We start from the raw sequence: 27,131 nt of genomic DNA on the forward strand, positions 1-27,131 counted from the left end.
GTAAACCAACCAAATAAAAAACTGTCTTAATCCATCCCTTATCGTTTTGGATATAATATTTTTGGGTTTTCATATTTAGAAACTTTTGAACTACCTACTTCGTCTTCGTTTTTTAGCATTAGAAAAAAGGTAAACTTTTTTACATGTCTTTTTATAGAACAACGCTTTTAGAAATTTAATAACTATTAATTATGAAAGCAAAATAATGTAAATGATCGACTGATTTATATTTTTTACATATTTGCCGTGACTTATTTTACAAAAGTGTTTCTCAAAAAAAAATACATGTCAAGATCGCTTATGTTCTTTTGAATGCAGTATAAAACCAAACAAAACTAAATTACTATTGATAAATCATCCCGATATAGGTATTCCCATTATCAAAATAGTACAATTTCAGCAGCTTCATTGTTACGTTGAGTAGAGTATTCTTATTACGTAGTAAAACATCTGTAAGTTTGTCACGTCGAGTTAAATTAATTGACTTGAATATCCTTGCATATTAAAATACCATATTGTGGTTTGTTTACATTTTGTTAAATACCTAAAGAAATACACTATAGGATATCACATCGCCGGCGCGCACGCCTGCACGGATAATTTTTTGTTTGTTTTAATTTTTGTAATAAAGCATAAAAAATGGAAATAACATGATGTTTTTCGAACTTTCCAAATTTCTCGATATACTCAAGAAATCCTAGTCGAGAATTTCCATGCCTCCAGAAATAAAAAAGGCCGAAAACCAGAAACTCTAGTTATGTCCCTTTAAATGTTAATCACTCTAAAACATGAGTATCTTCCATTTTTTTTGCTTCATTAGAAGTCCCATTTTTATCTCCAGAGCATTTGATGTTTGGAGACATTCCGCCGTGTTGGAAAATCATCTTTGATAAATTCGCCTTTCATTCTGTACGTCGATAAACAAAATCTATTAAAGACAGCGTTAAAGCTTATTCAATTCTACATAATAATGTACTATACCTACCTTTACCTGTACCTTTGTGCAAAATATAGGCCATACAGAAAACATGTCAGATTTTTCGGGCATTTTCACTACTAAACAGTATTCTAGTTCAGCAACCTTGACAATCGCCCGCGCGTGGCAAAAATAACTATACCTACACGTACCTTTATGATGTCATGCAACTATTCTTAAATGTTTGAAAATCATTGTAGTTGATTTAAAGATGCATAGGTATTGAAATCGCACGTTTAAGTAAAAAAACTTTTAGGAATCAAAAAACGGATGCAAATACATATCCTTCGTCGTAAAAAGCCAGCGAAGATTTTACTTTTTTTGCAGGCCGAGAGTTAAGTATATGACATTTTCTCAAGCTTAAGATAGCTTAGACACCAATAACTATAATATAAAAAATTACATAAATACCTAAATATAGAAAATACCCATGTCTCAGGAACAAATATGTTCTCATCGCCTAAATTCATAAATAAATAAATTTACCGGGATTTTATCCCAGGATTGTCAGCACCAACTGCAGGCTCAACCAGGAATATCAAACTAGCTTACTACCGAGTAGCTAACCTAAACCGATAGGTCGTCAGTAGTACAGTTGTGCATATTATTTGCTTAAAACAATATTATACATACTTATTGTTTACGGTGTAGTAAATGCTCTCAGGAAGATATATCCCATCAAAAACAATACTTGTCAAAAAAACCAAGTCTCGCAACTCAGTTGTTCTGCGGTAAAAAGTTGTGAGATCCATGTAATACCAAGTCGGTTATTAATTTATTCAGTCTCTACTTAAGCGACTTTCTGTCTTAATACGTCCAGTCTCTAAGACCACGATCGTGGTCCATAACAATTGAAAATCAATTGTGTCTGGAATCTCCGTACTCGAAGCATTAAGTAGTTACGTAATAATTAACAGCATCTTATAGTGACGCATATCAATATTAAAATTCTTTAATGTTTTATATAAATATATTGAGACTTGGCCAGTATCATATTTAACTTATTCATTGATAGGTACTCTGTAGTATCATGGTACAAATTCAGCTTTTTATTCCTATTAATTATTTTTGACGTTTTGATATGGCAAATATTATATGATAGATTTATATACCATTGTATATAACTACCTCTATAACATTATATTGTTTTGTAATAATATTAAATTTCACATTGTATCCGACGATCACTATACGATAAGTAATTGCTTATGTATCCTTTTACATTAACTTTGATCATTTCATTGAGAGATAAATAAACTAAAACTAAAACTACATCTACATTCTAGAAACGTTTGCTCATACGAGTATGACCATACATTACAATACTTGGCGCAAAAATATGATTATCGTTAATATAAGAAGGAAGATTTACCAATTTGTATAAAATTTGTTTCATTTGCGTATGTTCAACGATTTGTATTGATACTCAAATATAAAAAAAACCGGCCAAGTGCGAGTCGGACTCGCGCACGTAGGGTTCCGTACAAACCTGTAGGTATATATTATTATATGATGTAACTAAAAATTTACGATTTTCGCATTTTTTCCTCTATCTGTGCTATAAGACGTTGCTTCGTACCAAATTCCAAGATTCTGAGTTCACGGGAAGTAGGTTTCGATTCTCTTGCGAGTGTCGAAAATTTACGGAAATGCGGCGGCTGTATCTTTTGATTGCGTTGGCTTAGAAGTTTAATTTTTTCACAGCTCTAGGGGACAGTAGACTTGAGTATTTGATATAAATTACAGTTTGATACCTCCACGCGTTCCTAAGAAAAAGGGTCTTGACAGTCAGACAGAGGGACGGACGGACAACAAAGTGATCCTATAAGAGTTCCGTTTATCCTTTCGAGGTACGGAACCCTAAAAAAGAAGAACAAGTAATAAATAATAATAATAATAACCCAATGGAGAGTAAAACTGTAAAAATACACTAATCATAATTCCATCCTCAGGTATTATGCCACCGTATTTTACACACCAGCATCAAAACACTTGATATTCACCCACTTAGGTACATATATCTTCCTACAAAAATCTGTTATTATGAACACCTGTAGAATAGTGCGCAGATTTCTAGATCTATAACAGTAGGGCCTACAATATCCTCTTATACTCGTTGGGCAAAAAGCCCACGAAAATGAGCTTTTACATATTAAGGAAAATCAAACATAAAAAGTAATTATGAAAATGTCGCAATCTAAAGGCCACCTAAGCGCGCACATGTTTTTGGCAGAACTCTCGAAGCGTCTGGTTGACGTAACTGGTGACTGAAGAGCTGGCAGCTTCCTCGCACAACGTATCAGCATTGCGATACCACTAGGAAATGCCGCCGACATCCTTTGTACCATCCCTCATGGCCTCATGGGCCTATTTTAGATTTAAGCTAGTTATTAATTTAATTTAGTATTTGTACAGTTACTGTAATATGTACGTCTGTATATATCTAGTATGTTAACAAAGAAATACGTTTTATTGATTGCCACCTTGTTTTAAGTACAGTCCCGTCTGAAAATATCGATACGAAAAAAGTGCTAAAAATATTTATACACTACCTTAATATATGAGCCACTTTTTACGATATCAAATGAACATTATTTTTGCGACAAGGCCTTTTAACAAGACAGTTGTTAAGTAGGTAAGTAACTACAAAACTTGAATGTCTGATTATGATATGACACTACTATCCTTATTATTATGTGACACATAACATACCTACTAAAATATCATGGTCAGATTGTTGATATAAATGGATGGTCTCGCAAGTGATTGTTTACAATTAGCGACGCGAAATGATCGCACCGCTCAATATTATGTCAACAGTGGCTTATGCGATTAACAACAGAAACCTGTACTAACTTACCTACCTAACATGATATTACTAACAAGCGGAAACCCTATTACATATGTTTAGATTTATCAATATTGACTGGTTGTTTTACTGGGGAAGTACGTCTACGCGTTCGTATGTACGTATATGTACGGCATAACATATCTACATCTTACGAATGAATGCATCTAGCTTACCTGCATAGCAGATTTGTTACGATTTCAGGCTTGGTTCCATACGAATAATTACTCAGTATGGCTTATACATTCACCTCGCCAAATTTCGCCTAAGGGTTGTTAAAACACCGTATACCTACAAGGTCTAACAAAAATAGTGGGAATCCGTTTAAGGGCATATTTGGTATCGTGATTCGTGTTCTAATCAGGCACAAATAGAAAAAACAATTTTTGACGCATAATTTTTTTGGCGTTTGTATGGAAGGTTGACCGAATTGGACGACAAGCCCTATAGAAAAAAAATTGTTTCTTCTGCCTTATCCAAATCAGAACACGATATGCCAACATATCCAAATCCTGGTTCAAATCCTGGTATAGGATATTTGTTCCTGAGGAGTCATGGGTATTTTCTATGTATTTAAGCATTTTTAAATATTTTATATTATATAATTCGTTGTCTAAGTACCCTCAACACAAGCCTTATTGAGTTTACTGTGGAACTTAGTCAATTTGTGTAATAATGTCCTATAATATTTATTTATTTTATTTATTTATTTATATGCCTTTAAATAGATCCCCACTATATTTGTTACAGCCTATTTTTGTCTGCGTAAATCAGCTGTTCCGTAGATGGCTATTGTAAGAACTGTAAGAGATGGATGATTTTCCCTCCATTGTTGAACCCATATCAAAAAGTCTCCCAGTAGGTTAACCGATTTAGTTACAACTTCATTTATTGTTAATCTATACATTATTGTATTATTATTTTTTTGTTTAACTTAGTTCAGTTAAAGGAATCGGTGTACATAGGAAAATAGTTTCGTAATGCATAGTTACAATACATAACATATATATTTACTAGTTAATATTTCTTTGAATCCTTAAATATTTGTCTAGAATAGTATAGTATAGTTGACTATATGGGAAGTTTTTCAACACTTAGCCAAATTTTCGCAATTTCGAGGTTGGTTCCATAGTAAAAGGTGTTCAGTATGACCTAAATATTATTCACCTCGCAAATTAAAGCTAAGGGTTGGAAAAATAATTAGTAAGTATAGGTACGTAAAACTACATGACCAAATATATAAAAAAATATACTAATATCTACAGTACAGTACTACCACTGTACACAGAAAATATATATGTTAAAAATTAATAATAAGCCTAATGAATAGGTGTATATATTTAACTGCCACTTAACCTAGTCGGTAGACACTCTGCCTACGAAGCAGTACCCCTAGTGTAAATAAATTCGATTTCGAAACGTGACGTACGCGTTTGCGTTAAGTCTCATTTTGTATGGGTTTTTGATAAGGTCCGACCGAGAACGCTTTTTTTGTCTCGGCCGAGACCGAGACCGAGACCGAGATTCAATGGGGTTCTCGGCCGAGACCGAGACCGAGACCGAGAATTCATAAAATAGAAAAAAAGACGAATTTTGCACTAAAAATGTTTTTATAATCAAAATTCGACGATAAAATATGACGAAGTGTTCTCCTCTCTTAAAGAAAAGCATCCGATTTCAACTACACCAGTACAACTTCCCGTGCCGCCTCAAATCTCTCCGCAACCACTACAAGTTACGGACCGTGCAACTTTACAGGCGATCAGCTCTTTTCCTAATGGTTCGGCCGGTGGCCTTGACGGCATAACCCCGCAGCACCTCAAGGACCTGACGAGCCCGCTTATGGGAGATGCCGGAGAAACCCTCCTCAAAGAGCTGACCGCGTTGATAAATTTAATGCTTTCAGGTAAAATCTGCAGCGAAATCACTGCCATTTTATACGGCGCTAACCTGATAGCCTTAAAAAAAAAAGACGGCGGCATTCGTCCGATAGCGGTGGGAAGCACACTACGGCGACTAGCCTCTAAATTGTGTTGCCGCGAGTTTCACGACCGCCTTACAGACAAATTCAAGCCCAAACAACTTGGCTTCGGTGTCAGAGGCGGTTGTGAGGCCGCAGTACACGCCACACGGACTTTCCTGGAAAACTCAAATTTCGAAATTTTGGTAAAAGTTGATGTAAGAAACGCATTTAATTCTATCGACCGTAGCACTCTCTTAAACGAAATTTTAAAGGAAATTCCGGAAATATTTGAATACCTAAAACAATGCTACGGCAATCCATCCAAATTAATGTTTGGTGAAAAAGAAATTGCCTCATGCGTTGGGTGTCAGCAAGGAGATCCGCTTGGGCCCGTCATCTTTAGCCTCGCTATTCACCCAATCATCACTCAGCTAAAATCAAAACTAAATTTATGGTATCTGGATGATGGGACACTTGCAGGGACGGCTTCTTCAGTATTAAATGATTTAAATATAATCTCAAGGCAGTTCGCTGAGATAGGCCTCACACTTAACTTCAATAAGTGTGAGGTTTTTATCTCAGAAAAACTTTCAGCTAGCGCCCGGGCTGCTTTGACTCTAAGTCTCAACTCTGTCGCGCCCAATTTCACCTTTGTTACACGAGATTCCCTCGTATTACTCGGTGCCCCTATTTTCGAAGACGCCATCCCTTTAGCAATAAATTCAAAATTAGATAACTTTCACAACTGTTCAGATTTATTATTCAAAATTAACGCTCATACAGCCATTTACATCTTACGTTTGTGTTTATTTTCTCCAAAATTCTTATATATTTTACGTTGCAGCCCTGTTTGGAAATTCTCAAGTCTCACGTCATCCATAGACAACATATTAAAAAATTCGGTTTGCAAAATATTAAACATCTCTTTCAGCTCTCAAAGCTGGTCTCAGGCTACTCTGCCTATTAATTATGGTGGCCTGGGTATTCGCTCTACGGGCGATCTGGCTCTCCCCGCTTTTCTCTCGTCTGTCCACAGCGTCGCCCATCTCATCCGTGGCATTCTTAATGTCACCAATCCCACGGTTGTAGTAGTGGCGAGCTTGGCAGATGCAGAGTCAGCTTGGAGTGCTGGAAATCCCGGCGAGAGTCCGCCTACCGAAAAAGCCTGCCAAGCAGCCTGGGACCTGATAAAAATCAAAACAACCCACAAATCCCTTTTGGACAATAGTTCGAACCCTTGCGAACGTGCTAGACTGCTCGCAGTATCGGAACCTGAGTCAGGGCATTGGCTGCGCGCGTTGCCGTCGCGGAACATTGGTTCCCTTTTGGACCCGGCGTCACTGCGCGTAGCCGTATGCCTCAGGCTAGGTTTGAAAGCCTGCGAGCCACACGCTTGCTCCCGCTGTGGAAGCCTTGTTGACGCTTATGGGCACCACGGACTCCACTGCCAGTCAAGCGCCGGCCGATTTTATAGACACTCGGCCCTAAACGACCTAATCCGCAGAGCACTCGGTACCGTCTCCATACCAGCAACCCTGGAGCCAGTTGGTTTATCAGCGGCAGATGGCAAAAGGCCCGACGGCTGCTCGCTCGTACCTTGGTTCCTGGGGCGGCCCCTGGCGTGGGATGTAACATGCGTTGATACGCTGGCCCCATCTCATGTCCGGCGCTCTGCCAGGAAGCCGGGGACGGCAGCAGACGACGCCCAAATTGCCAAGTGTCGCAAATATGCATTTTTAAAAAATAATTATGTATTTGCGGCACTTGCGATTGAAACTTTCGGTCCTTGGTCGTCCGACACCAAGAAACTAGTAAAAGAAATTTCTACTAAACTAGTCTGGGTGTCTGGCGACCTACGAGCTGGCGCTTTTTTCGCACAAAAACTTAGCCTCACTGTGCAGAGAGGGAACGCGGCCAGTGTCCTGGGAACAATGCCTCAGGCTAATTTAGGCTTAGTTTTTTGATAATATAGCTATTGTAATTGTTTATGTAAATATACGGTCTTTGGGATTATGAAAAAAAAAAAAAATTCGACGATTTGTCAGAAAAAAGTTATCATAATCAATTCGCTATTAAATAGTATTTTTAGGGTTCCATAGTCAAAATGGCAAAAATGGAACCCTTATTGTTTCGTTATCTTCTTATGTCTGTCGGTCTGTACGTATGTCACAGCCATTTTACTCATAAACTATACGATATATTTTATAACCAAATTTGGAACGTAGGTGTAGATGTATTATGTAAGTCGCTTCTTAGTTTAAATGTAACTAAAATAAATAAAAAATATGTGGCTCACCAGTAGATAGGTCTTTAAAAATGGTAAATTTAAAGGTTTCTAAAAAGACTTTTTTGATTAAGTAAATACTTTTGGAAATAATCGCTCCAAAAAAATAGTTTGATCCTCTCTAACTTTTGAACCGGGAGAGCAAAACCATCTAAAAATATCTAAATAATAAATCTTAGCCAACAATTATTCAGGAAAATTATTTTGAATTTGGTCGGTTAAGCCATTTAAGAGTTATAAAACAAAACCGATCTTATTAAAACGACGAAAGCCACTAACATACGCTCTTTTGCTTGTACGGCTTTGTTGGATTGTGTGAAGGTACGGAACCTTCCATTATGCGTGGTCCGACACGCACTTGGCCGGTTTTTTTTCAGTAAGGATGTGCACAAAAAGAGGTACAAAAACAATAATCAAAATAAAGAGTTCTATATTGTAACCAAAAATCCGCCACAGGTGTCGTTTTGTACTTACCTACTGCTTTGCTTTTTCCCGTTAACACAAATATATTTAGTATCAAAATATCCAGTGTCATCTTCCACTAACAACAAGTCAATCTAAGCTGCATCCCGATAACAATATACACTCATTTATGCATCAATAACAACAACCACAAAACGAAAAGACCCAAATGAACAAGTCATTACTTGCAACCGCGCCTATCCGATCCCAACACTTAGTATTTGATAAGTAATTGACGTTAAATGTGGGTACGAAACCAATCAAAATCACAATAAACGTCACAACCAACGGGTGGCTTAGACCCAGGCGCTCGTGCGCGGAAAATTCAAATTCACCAATGATAACTCATTGCTTAGTCTCGGTCTCGGCAAGAATCTCGGCCCATTTTGGCCGAGAGCCGAGACCGAGATCTCGGCTCGATTTTTGGCCGAGAATGCCGAGACCGAGACCGAGACCGAGATCTCGGTCGGACCTTAGTTTTTGAACAGCGCGCCAAGCGGGACGTTTTGGAAAGTCAAAAATCTCATACAAAATGACACTTAACGCAAACGCGTACGTCACGTTTCGCTGTCGAAAATATTTACACTAGGGGTACTGGTCACGGGTTCGAATTCCGACATGGGTGTCTATTTGTGTGTGTGTTTATCACAAATATTTGTTCCTGAATTATGGATATTTTGTTTTTATTTTTATTTTTATATCTATTATACAATATCGTTATCTAATACACGCAACACAGGCCTTATTGAGCTTAGTGTGGGGCTACCTAGGTCGATTTTTGTAATATTGTCCCATTATATTTACTTGTTATTATCCAACTGGGCACAGGGCCTGTGCCACACACACATGAATCGATAGGAACCCATGTAAGTAATATCATTTATAAAATCGTATTGCTATTCAAATTCATATAGCTTATTAATGAAAGGAAATTATTTTCCTATAATTTAGAACTAGAAAAGCCATCTTATTGATTACCGGTGTGAAGTAATAAATATTATGCGACCTTCTTGCCCACGCTAAGGCCGTAAGATGTTTCTTTCGTTACGAACACAACTCGACTAACAATAGATACCCACGCATTTACGCTGTTTTGTTTTGATATAATAAATGTATCATTTGACGACGGAAGTCATAAAAGTGGTTTCAAAGTACCTACCTACATATATGCTATACAACCTATACTTTACTTGGTCATGTTATTTACTCAAGAATTAGGCATGCTACCAAGGAAAAGCCCGTCAAAACTCCCTCCGAAAGTTATTCACTTAATCGCTAACAGACAAATACGAAACTGAATATTTTTAAGTAAAAGTGAGTTTGTCCACAAGACTTAAATATCACAAAGAACCAAGAGAACAAAAAAAGATGGAGAAAAGAAGAAGATTGGAGTCCACAAATGATTAAAAAGGAAAAGTTAAGTCAGTTCTTGACAATTTAGTTGATAATAATCTGTTTTTCTTGTAGTTCCCACGCATAAATTATCGTCAATTAGTTACTTCAACTACAAGTACCTACATAACTAAACGTAATTTGTATATGAACACTTAATTTTCTCTGTATCAAACGGAACTGAATGTCAAATATGGCATGTAAACACATACTGTATGGCTCAAAACATTTGAATAAACATCAAGGCGAAGCCATACAGACATACCTACTACAAACATTACAGTCACCTGTTATGCCTGTTATAAATGTAGCTTGCAATGATGTGGTTTTATTTTACAATAAATGAGACTAGAATAAATTTATGAGCTTTAGTGTATAATATGTGGTGTGTCCTTGGATCATTATACAATTTTGTGAATAATTTAATGCATCCCATATTTTAAAAGACCGAGCGTTTAATTTGTTAGGTAAATTTGTCTTTGAGGAGAAAATTTTACAAACCATTTAGTATAGCCAATAAGCCAACATTTCTGATACGTTAGGTAAAATCAAATTCACCAATACGATATAATTATGGCATGTTCTTATAGTAAGACCTGCAGGTTTATACCTATGTATGTGACATTTTGAATGCATAAAAGGTATGTAGGTATGTGAAATAGCTAATGAATAAATATACTAAATGGACAAAGACGCAATATCCATATCTTAGTGGTAAAAGATAAGTATATCAGTTATCTATGGCATGACAAAGCCTAGCATCGATATCACAAATATGTTTTCACGTTATCGGATAAATGTGAAGTGACCTCACCGTCGATATTTCTCCTTTTTCGATTCCACTGGTAGCAATACCGGTTCCGCAGATTTTGTAACACACCACTCGTTCACTGCACTCACTGTAAGGAACTCTGTGTCTGGCGCATGGCACACCTCGGAACCGAATTCATCTGAGGACACTGTAATACTGTCATATTTTTGGTATGGAACCATACCGTCGAATGAAGATATGGACTTAATGCTAACGTTATCATAATTACTACGTTCACCGGAAGCACCTGATGTAACAGAGAAATAGTCTCCTTCATCACTGCAGTCCTCGTTAACTAGAGTATCGGTGGTCGTCGAAAGGGTGTCTGCTTTACCGTCGTCAATATTCACTACGTATTCCTCGCCCCTATTGGCCTTGTCACTATCTGAAGAATCATCACTGCTGCTATCAGATTCCGATATTAATGGACGAGTATTTTTAGGTTCTTCGCCATCGGATACTTCGGACGTTTTCAGTCTCAGTAATTTCTCTAGGTCACCTTGTGTAACACCGTATGACCAATGAGCTTCTCCTAAATGTTGATTGGAAACAGTTGATTTCCTCCGCATAACTGGTGGTTGGCGTCGACGCAGAACAACGGGGGAAGAATTGGGTGTCGCGAAGGAAAACCGTCTCGGCGGTTGTACCACCTCTGGCCTGGGGGATTTACTTTCGACGGACGAGTTATCGTTAAATGGCTCCGGAGGCGGGGGTGCAGGCCTATGAGGACGAAGCCTATCCACACCTGATTTCCGATCGGATACAAAACCTGATGAATTAGATTCATAGCTGATTTCTGACACATTAGACAAAATCGAATTCACCGATACATTTGAGTTACGGTCATGAGATCTATTCACTGGGTGCAAATTTTGAAAATGAAGTTGCACGGGGTTCACCACACTCGTTAAATTTTCTAGATCGATGTCTTTAACTCTTTCTAAAGATTCGGTGGAGCCCGCGAGGTTGGTCATCGAGGTCTTCTCGAAGCGCAGTATCATTTCCTTGACACTGGTGCGGTCCCTCCTGATGACGACATCCTCGTCGTCAGAGCGTTGATGCAGCTCGTCAGCAAGGTAAGTACAGAATTCCTCTTGTGTCATGGCGAAATGGAGGCAAGTCGGTTGCACAAGCGCTCGCGAGGCCAGGTGCGCCCGCTCATATCAAGGCGCACTGTGAGTGCGCACAATCGACGCGCGGTTGACACTGACAGCGAATCACAACTGACGCGACGCGCGCGCCATCCACCGCCGCGCTCTTGCCGGCCGCATTATACTAATTTTCCAAATCGAGATAACTAGAGAGAGCGGCATTCGAACTTCAAAAGTCTGTGAGTGATTTGTTATCGAATAATATTAAAATAAAATAAAATAGCCATTCTTTTGTTCAAGTTGGAATCGGCCTTCCTCGTAGTGATAAGCGCGCATTGTAATCTAAATATGTAACGTACAGTCAGCATCAAAAGTAGCGGATCAAATAACGTTTCATAAGTATCTACCATTCTGTAACGGCTTAACAAAAAGTGATGTTTTTAATATAGAATAGAACAACTAAGACTGTAAAAGATATACTTTTGAGCGCGAATTTTAGAAGTTTATCTATATTTGGAATAGTTAACCGGAATATCAGATACTTTTGGCGCGTTGTTTCATCCGCTACTTTTGATGCTGACTGTACCTATTTATTGTTTTAGCTTTTTTGGCAAAGTTTGTCGTGTTCATTTTAGGTAGACATATCTGTACCTACCTAGAAAAAACTAATTACTAATTAATTATACAGACATGCAGCGTGGAACAAACTTAACAAAAACCTTTTTTTTTTAACATAACACATTTATTCAGCAAATACAATACAGATTATAACAGTAGAAATTAAATAAATAAATAAGTAAATATCTGGTACACCGTCTGTCAGTCGGAGTGTGGAAGGGCGGCACCATCATCGAAACCAAATAATTTCGCTGCTGGCTTCCATTTGTGGCGGGTGCCTCGAATGCATCTCGCTCTAAGTAATTATTGAAGTTATTATACTCAGCCAACCCAAAACGCGAGACAAGGATCTGTCCCAAAAACCTTATAGCCAAGACACACCCTTTTGCACAGGAATTTTATATAAAATCTAATTTGTAACATCGATTGATTTCCGTAATCAAACTAACAAATTTAACCCTTTATAGGGTACACTCACAAGTAGATATTATAGGGCAAAAATTAGCACCCCTAATATCATATTTTTGTATTTTTTCTTTTGCAGAATCATTAGAACTTTTAAGAGGCGTTGAGGATTGAATTCTGTTTTTTTTTATCTGAACCTTTAAAGGGCTAAGGGGAAAGGCGACAAAGTCACGTGACCGCTTCTCCGTACAAGAGTAGTCTCCATTTTCCTCCCTGAATACTGGGAAAAGTCACTGGAAAATATATTTACACAATTTATTAAACATATGGTATCGTCCACTATCGTCTCAATCTTACCATCTTTATCTGTCCCTAGCACTCTTAGCAGGTCACAGGTTTTATATTTTAAAACTAATATCTCTATGTACAGTCAGCTGCAGAGAAAAGTGAAGTATTGGTGGCTGTACAAGTCTTAACATTGGTGTTGTAAAAATAATGATAAGGCTAAGCCTGTGTTAGATTGTGCTAAATCTATGGAAAAAAAACGGTCTATAAAAGAAACAACAAATTTCTGTGATGGTACGAAACCGTCGGAGCGCGACTATGGTTCGCACTAGGGCAGATTTTTAGATTAGTAGGAGTAGTAACTGTTGTAACTTCTTAAGGTTCGTAAGTATGTACCACCACTACTAGACTAGAGTAGATAAGTACTCTACAAGTATATACTATATAAGTGATAGATTGTACTATCTGCTTATCGTTATCTTGTTATCAAGCCTTGAATTATTTCTATTTTTAGGAATATAACGTTTAAATTATTTAAATTATTCCCAGTCCGTCTTGACATGCATGCAACATACAACACCTAAATACCTTCCGCATCACTTACATTATTTGTACCTATGGTTATTTTATACTACGTCGGATGGCAAACAAGGATACTGCCCGCCTGATGGTAAGCAATCTCCGTAGCCTATGAACACCTGCAACTCCAGAAGTGTTTCATGCGCGTTGCCGACCCTAACACTCCGCACCCTCGCTGAGCTCAACGAGGCACGAGGCTCGACGTTGGTAATAAAGGTGTATTATTTAATTTGACCACTTTAGCTGTCACTATTTGATGCTGACTGATACAACATATGAAGGTTTAAATAAAAAGCTACTTGCACTGATATGTTTTATTAAAAATTACTCAATCGAACTGCAAAGTCCTGAAGGAGCCATCGACGCCGAACAGAGTGGATGACGTAGTGGGCTCGCCCGGCCGCTTGGCTTCATCGGACTGCACTGTCTCCTGAACCACGAACCAGTCGCGGTAGCTCTCTACTTTCAGCTTCCAGTAATCTACGAAAATATAGGCGTAAATCATAATCTGAATGTTGAACGTGTAAAACATCACTCACATAGGTAGTTACTTCGTACTTTTAGAAGCCTTTTTTTCTTGTTGTTTTTTTACGTTTTTCGTCGGCTGAGAATACGTTTGGTTTGCAGAAGAGCGAAAACAAGGAAAAATTTAAATGTTTCAACTAATATAATATAATAATAACATTTAGCCATATGTGTTTATTATTTACAGTACCATACAATTATTTTTAATATAGAGGTAATCGTGAAACAAAAGCAGTTTTATTATTGCCATATCCATTTTTGATGAGTAATTTTATAATAATTTTCTGTTAACAGAGTGTAAATTATCCTATAAGATGCGGATATGGCACAGCATTGCATTGCAGCAGCATTTGAAAAAAAAGTTTTTTTAATAGCTTTTAGTGTACCTATATTGTTTTTATTTTAGGAATCATTGAAAAAACGATTTTACTCAAAAATGGATGTGGCACTATTGGATACTCTCAGCCGCCTCTCTGGCGGTATCGATATCTGAGGAAAAAACCATATTCCTATACCAATCTTGTAAACGATATCTGATTGAAGTGCGTAAGATACAGTAAATATTTTGTCGTTATATTGAAAATTCAATTTCCATTTAGGTGAAAAGATGAACAATTGAATTACGTTGTAAAGAAATATTCTTTTTTGCATCCAAATAAACGCAAATAACAAAGAAATAACATATAACATAAGAATAAGGTAGGTGATCTTATCGCTAAACAGCGAATTCAATGCAAAGCTCATTGTAATGATATTTACCAATCAATTCCTGGAGAGATCCGTCTTGTCCTCCATATTCCGTCGGGAGCATTGCTTGAGGGACGGCATGGTATATAGCTTTGTAGTCCTGGTTATAAACCTTTATCTGAAAATAATTAAAGGATACAGGGAAAGTGGGGCACAGTGAATCACTTATTTTTAACTGTAATTGCGAAATCTTAACATCAAATTATATCGTTTTCTTATCTTAAATAGCCTAAAAGTGTACCTATCTAACTCTTAAACTGTTTAAAAACCCTCCCCCCACATAACCTCACGTGTATTTTTATTTCATTTTTTCATTCGACCTAATTTTAAGATAAATAGAATTGTATAGAGTAAATCTTGTTTATACTCGCTATTTTGAAGTGCCAAGTGAAGATTTATATTTAACAAAACCGAGAAAAAGTATGTGATCAATTTTTTTTTTCTTAATTTCGTTCACTATAGAAAAATACACGTGAGGTCTCCGTATACCCCCCCTCCCCCAACGGGATCGTTCGTGATTTTGTCGTTACCCCCCCTTTACGCGAGGTTCGATAGGGGGGGGGCTATTGAATTCGCGTGATTTGTGCACAAGCCCATACTTCAAAAACTGATGAGTATTTAATAACGTTCATTTGGATTTGATTTGTAATGTTTTATAGTCAGTATTACCCTTGAAATGGTGAGAAATTTTGTGTTTCACTCGGTGGCAAAGTTTGTTTAATCCTCGTGCCTTAAACCCTCGCAACGCTTATGATATTAACTACAGATTCTCATTTTAGCGCTTTTCCGTCTGTATACTAAAAGAGTCATTAAACAAGAGATCTGATGTTAAAATACTTACTCTTTTTTTCAATTTTTCTCCAAGGAAGGTTTTTAAAATAGCATATGCAGCCTCGAACCCCGCTGGAGTGCTTATTATGTAGTTGGACCGCACACGCACTGGGAAAGCTTTCTCGAAGCAGGAGATCGCTTTTTTTGCTAACGTTGGGGTCCATTGGCTTAGCACGCTGATCCCCACACCTTTCATGTCAACGATTACTTCCTGAGAAATAATAAGTTGAGTTTCATTAATAGTGTTTAAGACTATCAATTAACATTGCATTAGTCGTCAATAAGTCAAACGTAATTTAATTTTTAGTTATCAGTAAAAGAATAAGGAACAAAATGGCGTTCTAAAAGTTTTAATCATGTATCGAAAGATGGCAGTAAATTTCTGATATTAGGTATGCTTCCTAGTGCACGATATGCTAAGGCCCAATAAATGACACCCGGCTGTCATCTGTTGATATTAAAATACAGATGACGAATAGAATAGAGACCGTGCGCGTTGTAGGGTCTGTCATCTTGTGGCCTGAATCGGAACCATAAATATGTACATGTACACGTCACGTGTTTCCTTGTACATAGTAGGTTCTGCCATCTTGTGGGCTACATCAGTACAAAAAACATCACATTTACGCCTCGCACCAAAAATCTGACGGCTTCTGTGCTGCCTCCTACAGTTTATGCACGCTCTCTATAGTGACGAGAACTCGGACGTCTACCTTAATTATTTATCAACAGCCAAGTCAGAAAATTTTATATTTGACTATTTCAATTTTCCTAAATCAACATCGTTTTGTTATTCCTAATCACCTATATGAATCAGGCTGCATGTCATAGATGGTGGAATCGCATAGATGTGACAAGGACAAACAATAACAATGCTTTCTCTGCTACTCCTACTGAAAGATACATAAGACTATCTCTTTCTATCAGTTCCCCCCACTACTCATGTCCAATCCATACTAAATACTAGATTCATGCTGCATGTACAGTCAACCAATTTGAATCCTAGGCCACTATAGAACCTTGTCGCTTTAACTAGTCTATACATGACATGCATCACTCAATAAGCACTGTTGTAGAAGTCATTATGACATGGTTCTATAGTGGCCTAGGAATCAAATTGGTTGACCGTACATATGTGATAATGCAAAATCATTTCGCGAAAGCAGCAGAGTGCACTATTATATATATATAGACATATAAGTAATTTTACTTGACTAAATTGAGCTACATAGTTTATGTATTGGCTGACTAAGTGTCAGCGGGTTAATCCTCAGAGTAATTAATCCCTAATTACTCCAGGTGTAAGAGATGGTATACATGTATGTACGTGTCATGTGTGATCTCTTGTTTATGTTCCGGTATTTGATACTTTCATATTAAATGAAGATATATATTAAATGTCGACGAAAAAACACACACAAAAAAAATCAGTTTAGCAAGACATTTTTGGATACCTGTGAATGTTAAACAGCACTATCGTCCCCGGTCATCGTCCTGTATATGTCGTCCCTATAAAATCTCTCTGTTGACTGATTTTTTCTTATATTGAAAAAAAAAGACATAACATTAAAGAAAAATTAATTGAGTAAAAATCTTACTCTTACTTCTACTTCTCAAAGAAATTTACATATCGCTTAATGAGAAAATTACATAAATGTGAGTATCTTTTATCAAGAATTGCAAGCAACAAGCGCACCAAAGAGCATTACCACAATCATTATTAAATTTGTTGGTATAAATTGAGGTCCATTAGGAATATTTGAAATTTTCCCAATTTCTACAAGTACTCATTAGCCCTTTTGTGAAATGTGGACCAGTCTACTTTTGTAATTAAAACATAAGTAATTATTAGTTGGTATTAGGTGGATTTCATCTGCTGCAATTTTACGGTGAGCCCTTAGAATATAAATTAAAGAAATGTTACTTTGTATAGCCATGGGTATTAACTAATTGATTTATTTCGATAAGGTTAAAATTATGCAAATTACTTTAATGATCTGTTCGGCAAATACTGTATTATTATTTGAGGATTTTAATTCTTAAGACAACAATTTGGTATGACGTAGGTAGAATAAGTTCTTAATATTTCGAGGAGTAAAATAAATAATTCGTTAATATTTAACTTATCAGTTTTTAAACTGTCAGAAATGTGTGTCTTTCTGTTTACAGGCGCGCGTCCTGTATTTATAGTTGTATGGGTTGTAGCTTTTGCTGTGCTTGTGAAAACTATGTACATGCATGTCGTATTATGTTTGGAGCCAGGTCGGATCTATTTTTGGGAGTATAATTTATAATCTCATTTCCGTTTTTTGTAATACCATATCACAGACATGATTTTATGATGACTCTTTACCTCGCCAGCGACATTGAAATTGTCATCCTCCAGCATCATGATCTCAGTGATCATGAAGGCGATCTTCAGCACGTCCGTCAGGTGGTACTTGGAGGCATCGAACACCCCGATCCTTACGATACAAGTGCGAGATGAATCTTCGCCCTGGCATTTCTTCAGTGGCAGGAAGAGACTGAAAAAAATTTTTTTTCTTAGTGCAGTCTATGTTCTTATTAAAAAGGGGGAGGGGTTCAAAAGTATTTGTTATAGAAAAGCAACGAAAATCTAAATGGTTATTGCTTTCATTCATAATATATCGAAGGCAACTTGTGGCAAGCTGTTGGCCACTCGTTGCGAATTCCCTAATTTTCGCACTTTTCTCGTAATGTACTAGTATGAAACTACTTATTAGGAGGTGGTAGACATTTTTGGCGCATTGTTTTTATGCTACTATCAATGCTACCTGTATAGTAATTAGGTTTTTTAAATGTCTTATGCATTTCAACATTTTTATTTTCATTACCCATCATATTTTTTTGCATATAGTAGGTATACATAGATGTTGCATCAATGGTTTTAAGGCCATTTACCTTATATAACATATTATTCATATATTCATAATACCTACTAGGAATATCTCCCTCCAAAAGAATCATTAGCGGCTAACCCTGAATGTATTAGGGTTAATTAGTACTTTATGTTTGCAACATTAGGCTCTGTTAACAAGTGTAGGTAGGTACTATTTATGTACCTTCCACATTATTTTAGTAAATTAGCCATGTTTATAATTACTCACTCAGTGTAAACTTTTCTTACCCTAATTTCAGTGTCTCCTGAATCTTCGAATCCATTGGATCCCTGTTCGATAAAAACTCTGGCACCAACGCTTTTAAAGTATAATACATATCCAGTTTTTCCTTTGTACGTTCTAGACTGAACTTGCATCCCCGTAAAAATGCCAGCAGCCATTGATCAGCTGAAATAAAAGTAAATGATATAACTACTTCCATACATTTCAAAGTTTTCTAAACTAGCGCCATCTAACTATATTGTTCAGGACTACCTTAATAAAAATGTCGCTTAAGATGTTTGTTGTCAGTACGATATTTGTCAGCATGTCGGTAAAAGTTGTACTACTAGCGACTGTAATTGCTACGAGCTTCGGAATAAGGAACACAGATGGCGCTGTCAGATCGGAACTCTTCTATTGGTAAAATACAAAGCAATGACTCGACTGATAAACACACTGAGTATAGAGTATAGATATACTTAATTAAACATCTTATCGATTTAATTACTGTAAAGATATTTACGCTTCCATAAACATGACCTTTCTGGTAAATACTGATATTATTGCTGGTTTTGATAATGTTAGGAAAATCTTGTAATAAGAACATCGGCATTTTTGGTGTTTTTCCAGGATGACCTAAGCGAATGATAATGAAAACACTAAGTGAGATAATTAAAACGTATTCTCTCTACACGCCATTCAAGGCTCAAATAGAAATCGAATTGTGGTTAATAATCATCCAGTAACAGTTAGCCCAATGTTTCCAGTTGAGGACTTTCTCATTAAATGTTTAGGTTGATCTTAAAAAAGGATTGCAGTTAACGTTACAGCAGCCATGAACGTCTGGTTTTAGGGATCTGAGTACCTACCTACTACTAACCTTATGTTATAGAGCGGAACGTATACGTTGTTACTTGTTAGTTATCTACGTGTACTTACATGTAACAACCTATCCTGAACCTACTATTTACCTGTTATGTGTACTTCTATTCGACAAAGAACGGCTGTACGATTTCTATAAAATTGATAATAAAAAGGCTCGTAAGACGAGAAATATATAATATAGGTATCAAGTTTTTTAGGTTCTTTCTTAAGAAATATGTTTGTAACTTATAAGTATGATATTAAATGATTATTAAATGATAAATGATTTGTAATTTGATTTGTAGTGTTTTACAGCTAATATTTTCCTCGCGATGTAATATTCTGTTTCAGTCAGTAGCAAAGTTCGTGTAACCCTCCCAATACTTACGATTTGTTTACTTTGCAATCTTTCCCTTGCACGGGTATCAATATTAGCACAAGAGGTTAAACAACAACTTTGTCCCCTTACTGTAAAAAATAGTACATTTCGATGCTATATAGTTAGGAAAGTATTCGCCTACGGCTCGTGGCAAGATATCTCGGTACTTGAGCAGTAACGACATTTCCGCACGTGTATCGAACGACGTTTTTTTAATACAGTTACGAAAAATAAGAAAAAACGACAGTTATTTTTTTTAAGCATGTTCTATAAGACAGAAACAATTGTAAATATAAAACATTGTACTATTATTACCTAAGTATATATTTATTTATGATTATTTGTGTATCGTATATTTAAATTGTAAAAAAACAATATCGAATGTTGCCTTTGGAAACTTAAAACATGCTTGCAGTAAGAAAAAAAACGTCTTTGACAGGGTTTCAGGGCTTTGAACATATTAAGAACGGTTTTTCAATATTCAATATTAAAAAATTAACGTGTTATAATGATGAGGAGGTAAGTAATAAAATATGAAATATGCATATTTTTATTATTCTTACATTTACAGTGGGTTTTATTACGACTTTTAAAGGAAACTAACATTAACTCATTACTCATCAATAAGTAGTCATGAATTGGAACAAGTCAAAATTGGAAATGTGAAAAGCACTAGTTCGCGAAAACCAACTTTCCGCACGCTAAACACAAATAGCTACGTAAAGTAGCACGTTTTGAGCGACTGTATTAAAAAAGTTATTTTTTAAGGAAATTCATTTTCCTTAGATTTCTCGTCTTTCATGCCAAAACAAAGTGGAAAATACTGTTGTAGTATATTCATTTGTTAGATTTTACCGGTTAGTAATTAATTATGTAGTTGATATTTTCACATATTACTTACTTGGTTGTATTGCATGCAGATGTGGCTGTTTCTTTAGCCAGTCCTTCAACGCCGTGATATCAGACGCTATTCTGCGATCATCCTCATTTATTTCTTTCGCGGCTTTCTCCTTGAGTGCCGCAGACAGTGGTCGAATCGTCATATTCGATGATGGTGGTAATGTGCTTAATATCCAATGGCTTTTCACCTTTATCACAAAAAAATGTATATTATATTTCAAATAACCACAAAAATAATAATGTATGTGTTAATAGGTAGGTTGTTTAAAGAGTTTATTACATTACAATGAAGGATTTAGAAGCGGACGGTATTCAATAAACTTAAATCATTTGTGAAATAGCGTAATTATGATTGTTAAATTTTACAAAAAGTCAAGGTTAACTAGAATACGTTTGGTTAATAAACAATGGTATTAAGCACATGAATATCCATTATCATCTTAAATGTTTACACAATATTAGATAATAAATGTAAGTAAGTGGATTTTTTATGAAGAGACATAAACTTACATATGATCGTGACAAGTTTCCCAATGATGCGCTAACCAAGCAGTAAATTCATATTCGTCGGGATATATATTTCGCTGAAAATGCTTAAAACATCATTCGCGGACTGAAGTCAAGACTGGGTAACACCAAACTAGGATAGCGATAATTTTGTCGAGACTGTTATTAGGCTATCACTGGAGTGATTAGATAGTGGTTCCTATTTACGTGCGTTCTGCGAGCTAGATGGATAGATACTGAGAACATAAAACCGATGCCACGGATTAAGTATGGTAATACGGTCGATATATTTCTTGCTTCAGGCAGTTAGTCTACCTACAAACAGACACAGAAAAATTAGCCATCTCAAATATGTGATACTCTGATATATTCACTTTTTTTTTTTCATTTTTATTCAGCATACATAATCATTACAGTAGTGTTCTACACTATGATATACTTAGAATAAAACTATAAATACAACCTACTTATAATAGAACAGGCACCAGTAATGGGATGGTATAGACAAAGTATTTACCGTCAGTTTTTAATCGCTGGCAACATTTAACCTTAAACAAGAGCCAAAGAGTTGCTTAAGTTTAATTTTCAATGATATTTGTTAGTTTGAAAATGAATGGCACCATACATCCTACGGAGTGTGGAATTAAATTACCTCCACCTTCCATAATACATCCCATGACTGGAGCAAAAAAACCACAGTTTTAATTTGGTTAATAATATTGAAACCAATTGCAGTAGCTTTCATTAAATACATAGAAAACATAAAGGACGAATTGAACATTCAAGTTTTAAAGCGTAAAGCGGTAGAAATTTTACAGATGTCGGTGACGTATCAAAAATACTCCAAATTTTCTCTTAAATGTTCCATGATTGGTGCCGTTAACATACTTAGGTACCTAACATAATACAAATTTACTTCATACAGTCAAACCTTCAACCAGCTGACTTTTGTACTTTGCGGACACGAAACTTTCTGATAGAAAGCTTCTTTTTATTTCTAGTGTTATAGTTATGGACATCAGAATTCTTAGTGAAGGAGTCTAGATTCTTAACAACATAAATAATACTATTATAGATGTATTGGGAAGCTACAGTTAAAATATTAATTTCTTTGTAAAGTTCTCTTAATGATTCACGTGCTCTTAAGTTATACCTAGTTGGTTACTAAATTCTGTTACTGCAATAATCTTTATCTATATAAAATATACGAACGAAAGTTGAATAAACTATATATTAAAATGAAGTACACAAAATCAGAAATTACATATGACAATATCATTCAAAATGGCCTCCTCTGGCCTTGACACAGGCCCTCAAACGACGAGACCAGAGGGCTTACCGCGAACCACGTTCGACGTGTTGCCTCTCTGTCGCACATGTAAATTCGTACGTAAGTGTGATAGGGAGGCAACACGTCGAACGTGGTTCGCGGTAGGCCTCTGTCATCAATAGCGGCACGCACGATTGTCATGACTAATTCCGTCACTGTCTTAACTATGGCTCGCTTGAGGGAGTCAAGATTTATGTGGGGTTTAGCACAGGCTTTCTCCTCAATAACCTGCCATATTGCATAATCCAGGGAGTTAAGGTCCGAGCTGGAGGACGGCCAGTCTTCGTAGGCAATAAAGTCAATTTTGTTCCTTCGAAACCAGGCTTGAGTTGTTTTGCCTTATGTGCAGGAGCTAAGTCCTGTTGAAAGACCCATGACTGGTTTTGAAATAAGGTGTGGCTTAAAGGCTTCACTATTGGTTCGAGAACGGTTTCTTGGTAAACTTTGGCCCCAGTTTTCACACCTTTTTCACAGAAATGAACCTGTCTGCCCTGAGTATGACACACCCAGCCAAATCATCACATAAGAGGGATGATGGCCTTGTTGCACTCTCGGAACAGCCGCAATCGCCTCTTGACTGTTTTTTGCATACACTCTGTCATTCTGGCGGTTACAACATTCTTCAATGGTAATTTTTTTTATCTGTAATAGAATTTTGCGGTGGCCATTTTGTGCGTACCGCTTCAATAGCACGCGATTTCTCTCTAGCCTCATAGTCTTTAATCGTCCATTAAGCAAATGACCTTTTTGTCTGCGGTAAGCGTGTAGTCCAAGGTCTTCATTGATAACTTTTTTAGGGAGCTTCTCTTCACAGACATCTGTATTGCCAACAACTTTTGCTTCCGGACGGGGTTTCTTGCAATTCTCGCCTTCACTGCTTCTATTAGAGCTGGGGTCCAAACGGTGCGTGGTTTTCCAGACCTCTTGCGGTCATCGAAGCTCTGACTACTATTGTATCTATTAATTGTGCGATAAACAAATTATTTGTTGAATTTTAGGTTTTCAAGCAACTTCAAAATCATGTTTGGCGGGTGTGCGTTAAGCGTGAGATAAGCGTTATGTGTGGTATATAATTATAGCTCACAAATCCACCACATTATGTCATTTTTTATTTTTTCGGTAGCATTTGTTTTAACGGAAATAAAGAGGTTGCAAATCGAGTAACACAACTTAGTAACTAACTAGGTATATAGAACGAATGGCTCTCTTTTGTAAGACAAATATAGTCTGTACGTCAGCTGCTTTGCCCCAAACCAGAATACCATATGACATTACACTATGAAAATAACTATAATAGACGAGCTGTCTCAACATTGGTCAATTGCCTGATTCTACTAACGGCGTAAGCGGCCGAACTTAATTTGTATGGTTAAGGTTTTTTTGGGACTTTTTGCAATTTATATTACCATATGGCTAAATGCTGAAAAAGAATTTAACCCTTGTATTGAACCTTCACAAGCTTTTATTTAACTTTAACTATGCTTTATACATATTTTATTACCAATACGTAATTTTAGTAGCTGACCAGAAAAATCTTCTTACCAACTGCCTCAGTTAAACGGTAGATCTATAGGTACATACTATCTTATTTAACTGTAGATACGTTCAATAACTTTATAAGGTAAAGGTATACGATGGGGCAAGTTCACCTAATCTAGATATAGGGAAAAGTAATAACAAATGTTTTCCAGCCAGATATTGTCATTTCCAAGTCTTCGTTTCATATTTGTCTATTGCAAAACTTATCTAGCAACCTATGTATAAATGTGACCTATTGTATGTGTAGATAAAAGGGTATTGCTACGTGTCGCACGACGGGTCATTACACCGGTCGGCTATCTACGCTATGACCTCTTTGTAAACCCACTATTGACAAATAAATAATCAATTTCAATAACAAATTACTTGAAAACACGTGTCCCGCTTATTCGTTCCTAACTAGAAGACAAATCAACCGTGGCATGGTCATGATATTCCGGCCTAAACATGCAAAGAACGCTGAACAACACTGACGATTGGTAATAATTAAAGAGTTATAACATCACGACTATCACGAGCGTGTAAACGGAGCACGATAGATACTGTTGCTAAATTATTAATACTTTTTCAAGATAACCTGGTTATTATTATTATATTATAGTTATTATACTATTGAAAACGGGGTATTTATCATGTAAGTATATTTTGTTTTTGAGACTCCGTGAAGATGACATGTACAACTATGCCGAAATAAGGTAAAGGGCCCCTTTTTCGGCTGGTTAAGGCTATTGTGAATTAGTATTTTTATTATATTACTAAGCATGATAATATACCTCGAAATAGTTATATTAATTCTTTAGTAGTAATTTCATGTATAAGCCATAAAGATTTGGTTGTAACTTTTTTATGTGAATTTATTCATGAACCTCTTATTTGAATCAATTCGTGATAAATTTCAGCTCAGCTTCTAAGTTCGTAAGCTCGTGGCACCTGTTTCGGTATAAAGTTTTCCAGGGTAAGTGATAATAATTTGTTAATAATCTTACATATTTAACGGGTTTACTTAAGTACCTAAGGTGAACATAAGGACTAAATTATACTCGTCGACCTTAATGGTTGAATTATGTTAGCCTGTTACCTGAGTACTGGCCGTATGTTTTCATAGTTTATAATTTCATTATTACTTCAAAATGTGTTGTTTTTTCTTCTGTCAATGTTGTTAACGATTGTAATTAATAAATTATATCTTATTAAATATGTTAAAACCGGTCATTCACGTATTTTAGTCGAAAACGCTCGACATGATGGACTTCGAAATAAAATAAAAAAATGTTTCAGTCAGTACCGTGGAGTGTCGTCAAGAGCTTGCTTTGTCGGACCGGCGCAGACTGCGGGCCACAGCCGCAGCCCTCCGCGTCCGATGACTATCCGGACATTTAGGTAATCGCGCGTAAAGCACTTATTTGCACCGATTTTGTCGATCTTATTCGTAAATTTCGTATAGTTTGGACTGCTAGGTAATTTTGTATTACACATATCCTGGACTTCAACTTTAATTAACTACATTTTATTATTATAAATTTGAAGTTAATGAAAATTAGACGAAAATTAAACTAGTTAATAAATTTTTAAGTAATTAATCAGTTTGAATTTTCTCCAGAAATTACTTCAAAACAAGTGACAATTTCTCTGAAAACCGACATAATTTCAGCGTAAGTTTGATACTTAAACAATCTACAACATTTGCTGAAACTGTTCTTATACATCATTTTGTATAATTTACCACCATACTTTTTTGATAAATTTTTAAAAACTGTCCCTTCTCGTCACGTATTACCGGAGACGCACGCTTGCGACCTCATTATTAAAAGGCAAGATGAGAAGACGGGTTAAATAATAAACTTACTGTTCCGAAAAGACAGTAAATTTTACTGTTTTGAGTAGCTAAAATGTAGTGACCATTCGTTTATTTTTATCGTTTTTTCAATATTTATAATCCGTTTTTAGCATTAGAAAGAAGGTAAACGATTTTGACGTGGTTATTTATTGAAAAACACTTCAGAAAAATAAGTCACGGCAAATATGTCATAGTTATAAATAATATACGATCATTTACATTGTTCTTCTTCCTTATGTAATATTTACTAATTAACACGCTTTTATTAGGTCGACCTGTCGAACTATGTAATGGAATATAAGGTAAATAATTAAACCATCTTCCAAGGATCGTAGCGTCATGAAAATTGGCAGCTGTATGTAGTTCTGATGACAATACAATAATATGGTACTGTCGAACTGATCTGATGATGGGGTCGGAAGATATGAACTGGAACTTCATGATGGAACATCGTATCATAGCTGTGTTTGGATTTGTTAGAAAAGTCTTGTAATGAACTTTGACCAAGATTAGGTTTTATTTTTTTAACTATTAATTTAAATTTACAAAGCGCTTTTCAATAAAAAGACATGCCAAGATTGTTTACCTTTTTCCTAGTGCTAAATAAAACGGACTATATAAATGTTCAAACAGTTAACGTTACAATACAATACAAATACTCTTTATTGCACACCTCAATACAGAAACAGTACAAATAATACAACACATAAAGAAGAGGTAAACAACAGGCGGTCTTATCGCTACAAAGCGATCTCTTCCAGACAACCTTTAGGTAGCGGAATTAAAAATGTTATGTTATGTCAGTAGGTGTTCCAGATGCAATAAAAGAAGTCTAG

General features: G+C 36.2%; 2 protein-coding genes across 2 annotated transcripts in view; both read right to left on the minus strand.

The window, feature by feature from the left end:
* Positions 1 to 11,963, minus strand: part of LOC133533404 (obscurin-like) — a 40,280-nt gene extending 28,317 nt beyond the window's left edge. The window contains exon 1 of the mRNA XM_061872375.1: positions 10,740 to 11,963. Coding sequence (XP_061728359.1) covers positions 10,740 to 11,839 — 1,100 coding nt within the window. The 5' untranslated portion in view covers positions 11,840 to 11,963. The remainder of the gene's footprint in view (positions 1 to 10,739) is intronic.
* A 2,050-nt stretch (positions 11,964 to 14,013) lies between these two features.
* On the minus strand, positions 14,014 to 21,937 carry LOC133533369 (retinol-binding protein pinta-like). Its single transcript, XM_061872335.1, has 7 exons — positions 21,593 to 21,937; positions 21,084 to 21,270; positions 18,966 to 19,125; positions 18,171 to 18,342; positions 15,828 to 16,028; positions 14,999 to 15,104; positions 14,014 to 14,194 (listed from the first exon to the last, which is right to left on the minus strand). Exons 2-7 carry the CDS (start codon positions 21,223 to 21,225, stop codon positions 14,043 to 14,045), a joined length of 933 nt encoding a protein of 310 aa, XP_061728319.1. The 5' UTR covers positions 21,226 to 21,270; positions 21,593 to 21,937; the 3' UTR covers positions 14,014 to 14,042.
* Between the last annotated feature and the right edge of the window lie 5,194 nt (positions 21,938 to 27,131).

Source organism: Cydia pomonella, unplaced genomic scaffold (genome assembly GCF_033807575.1).
Source record: "Cydia pomonella isolate Wapato2018A unplaced genomic scaffold, ilCydPomo1 PGA_scaffold_161, whole genome shotgun sequence".
In the NCBI taxonomy this organism is placed as follows: domain Eukaryota; kingdom Metazoa; phylum Arthropoda; class Insecta; order Lepidoptera; family Tortricidae; genus Cydia; species Cydia pomonella.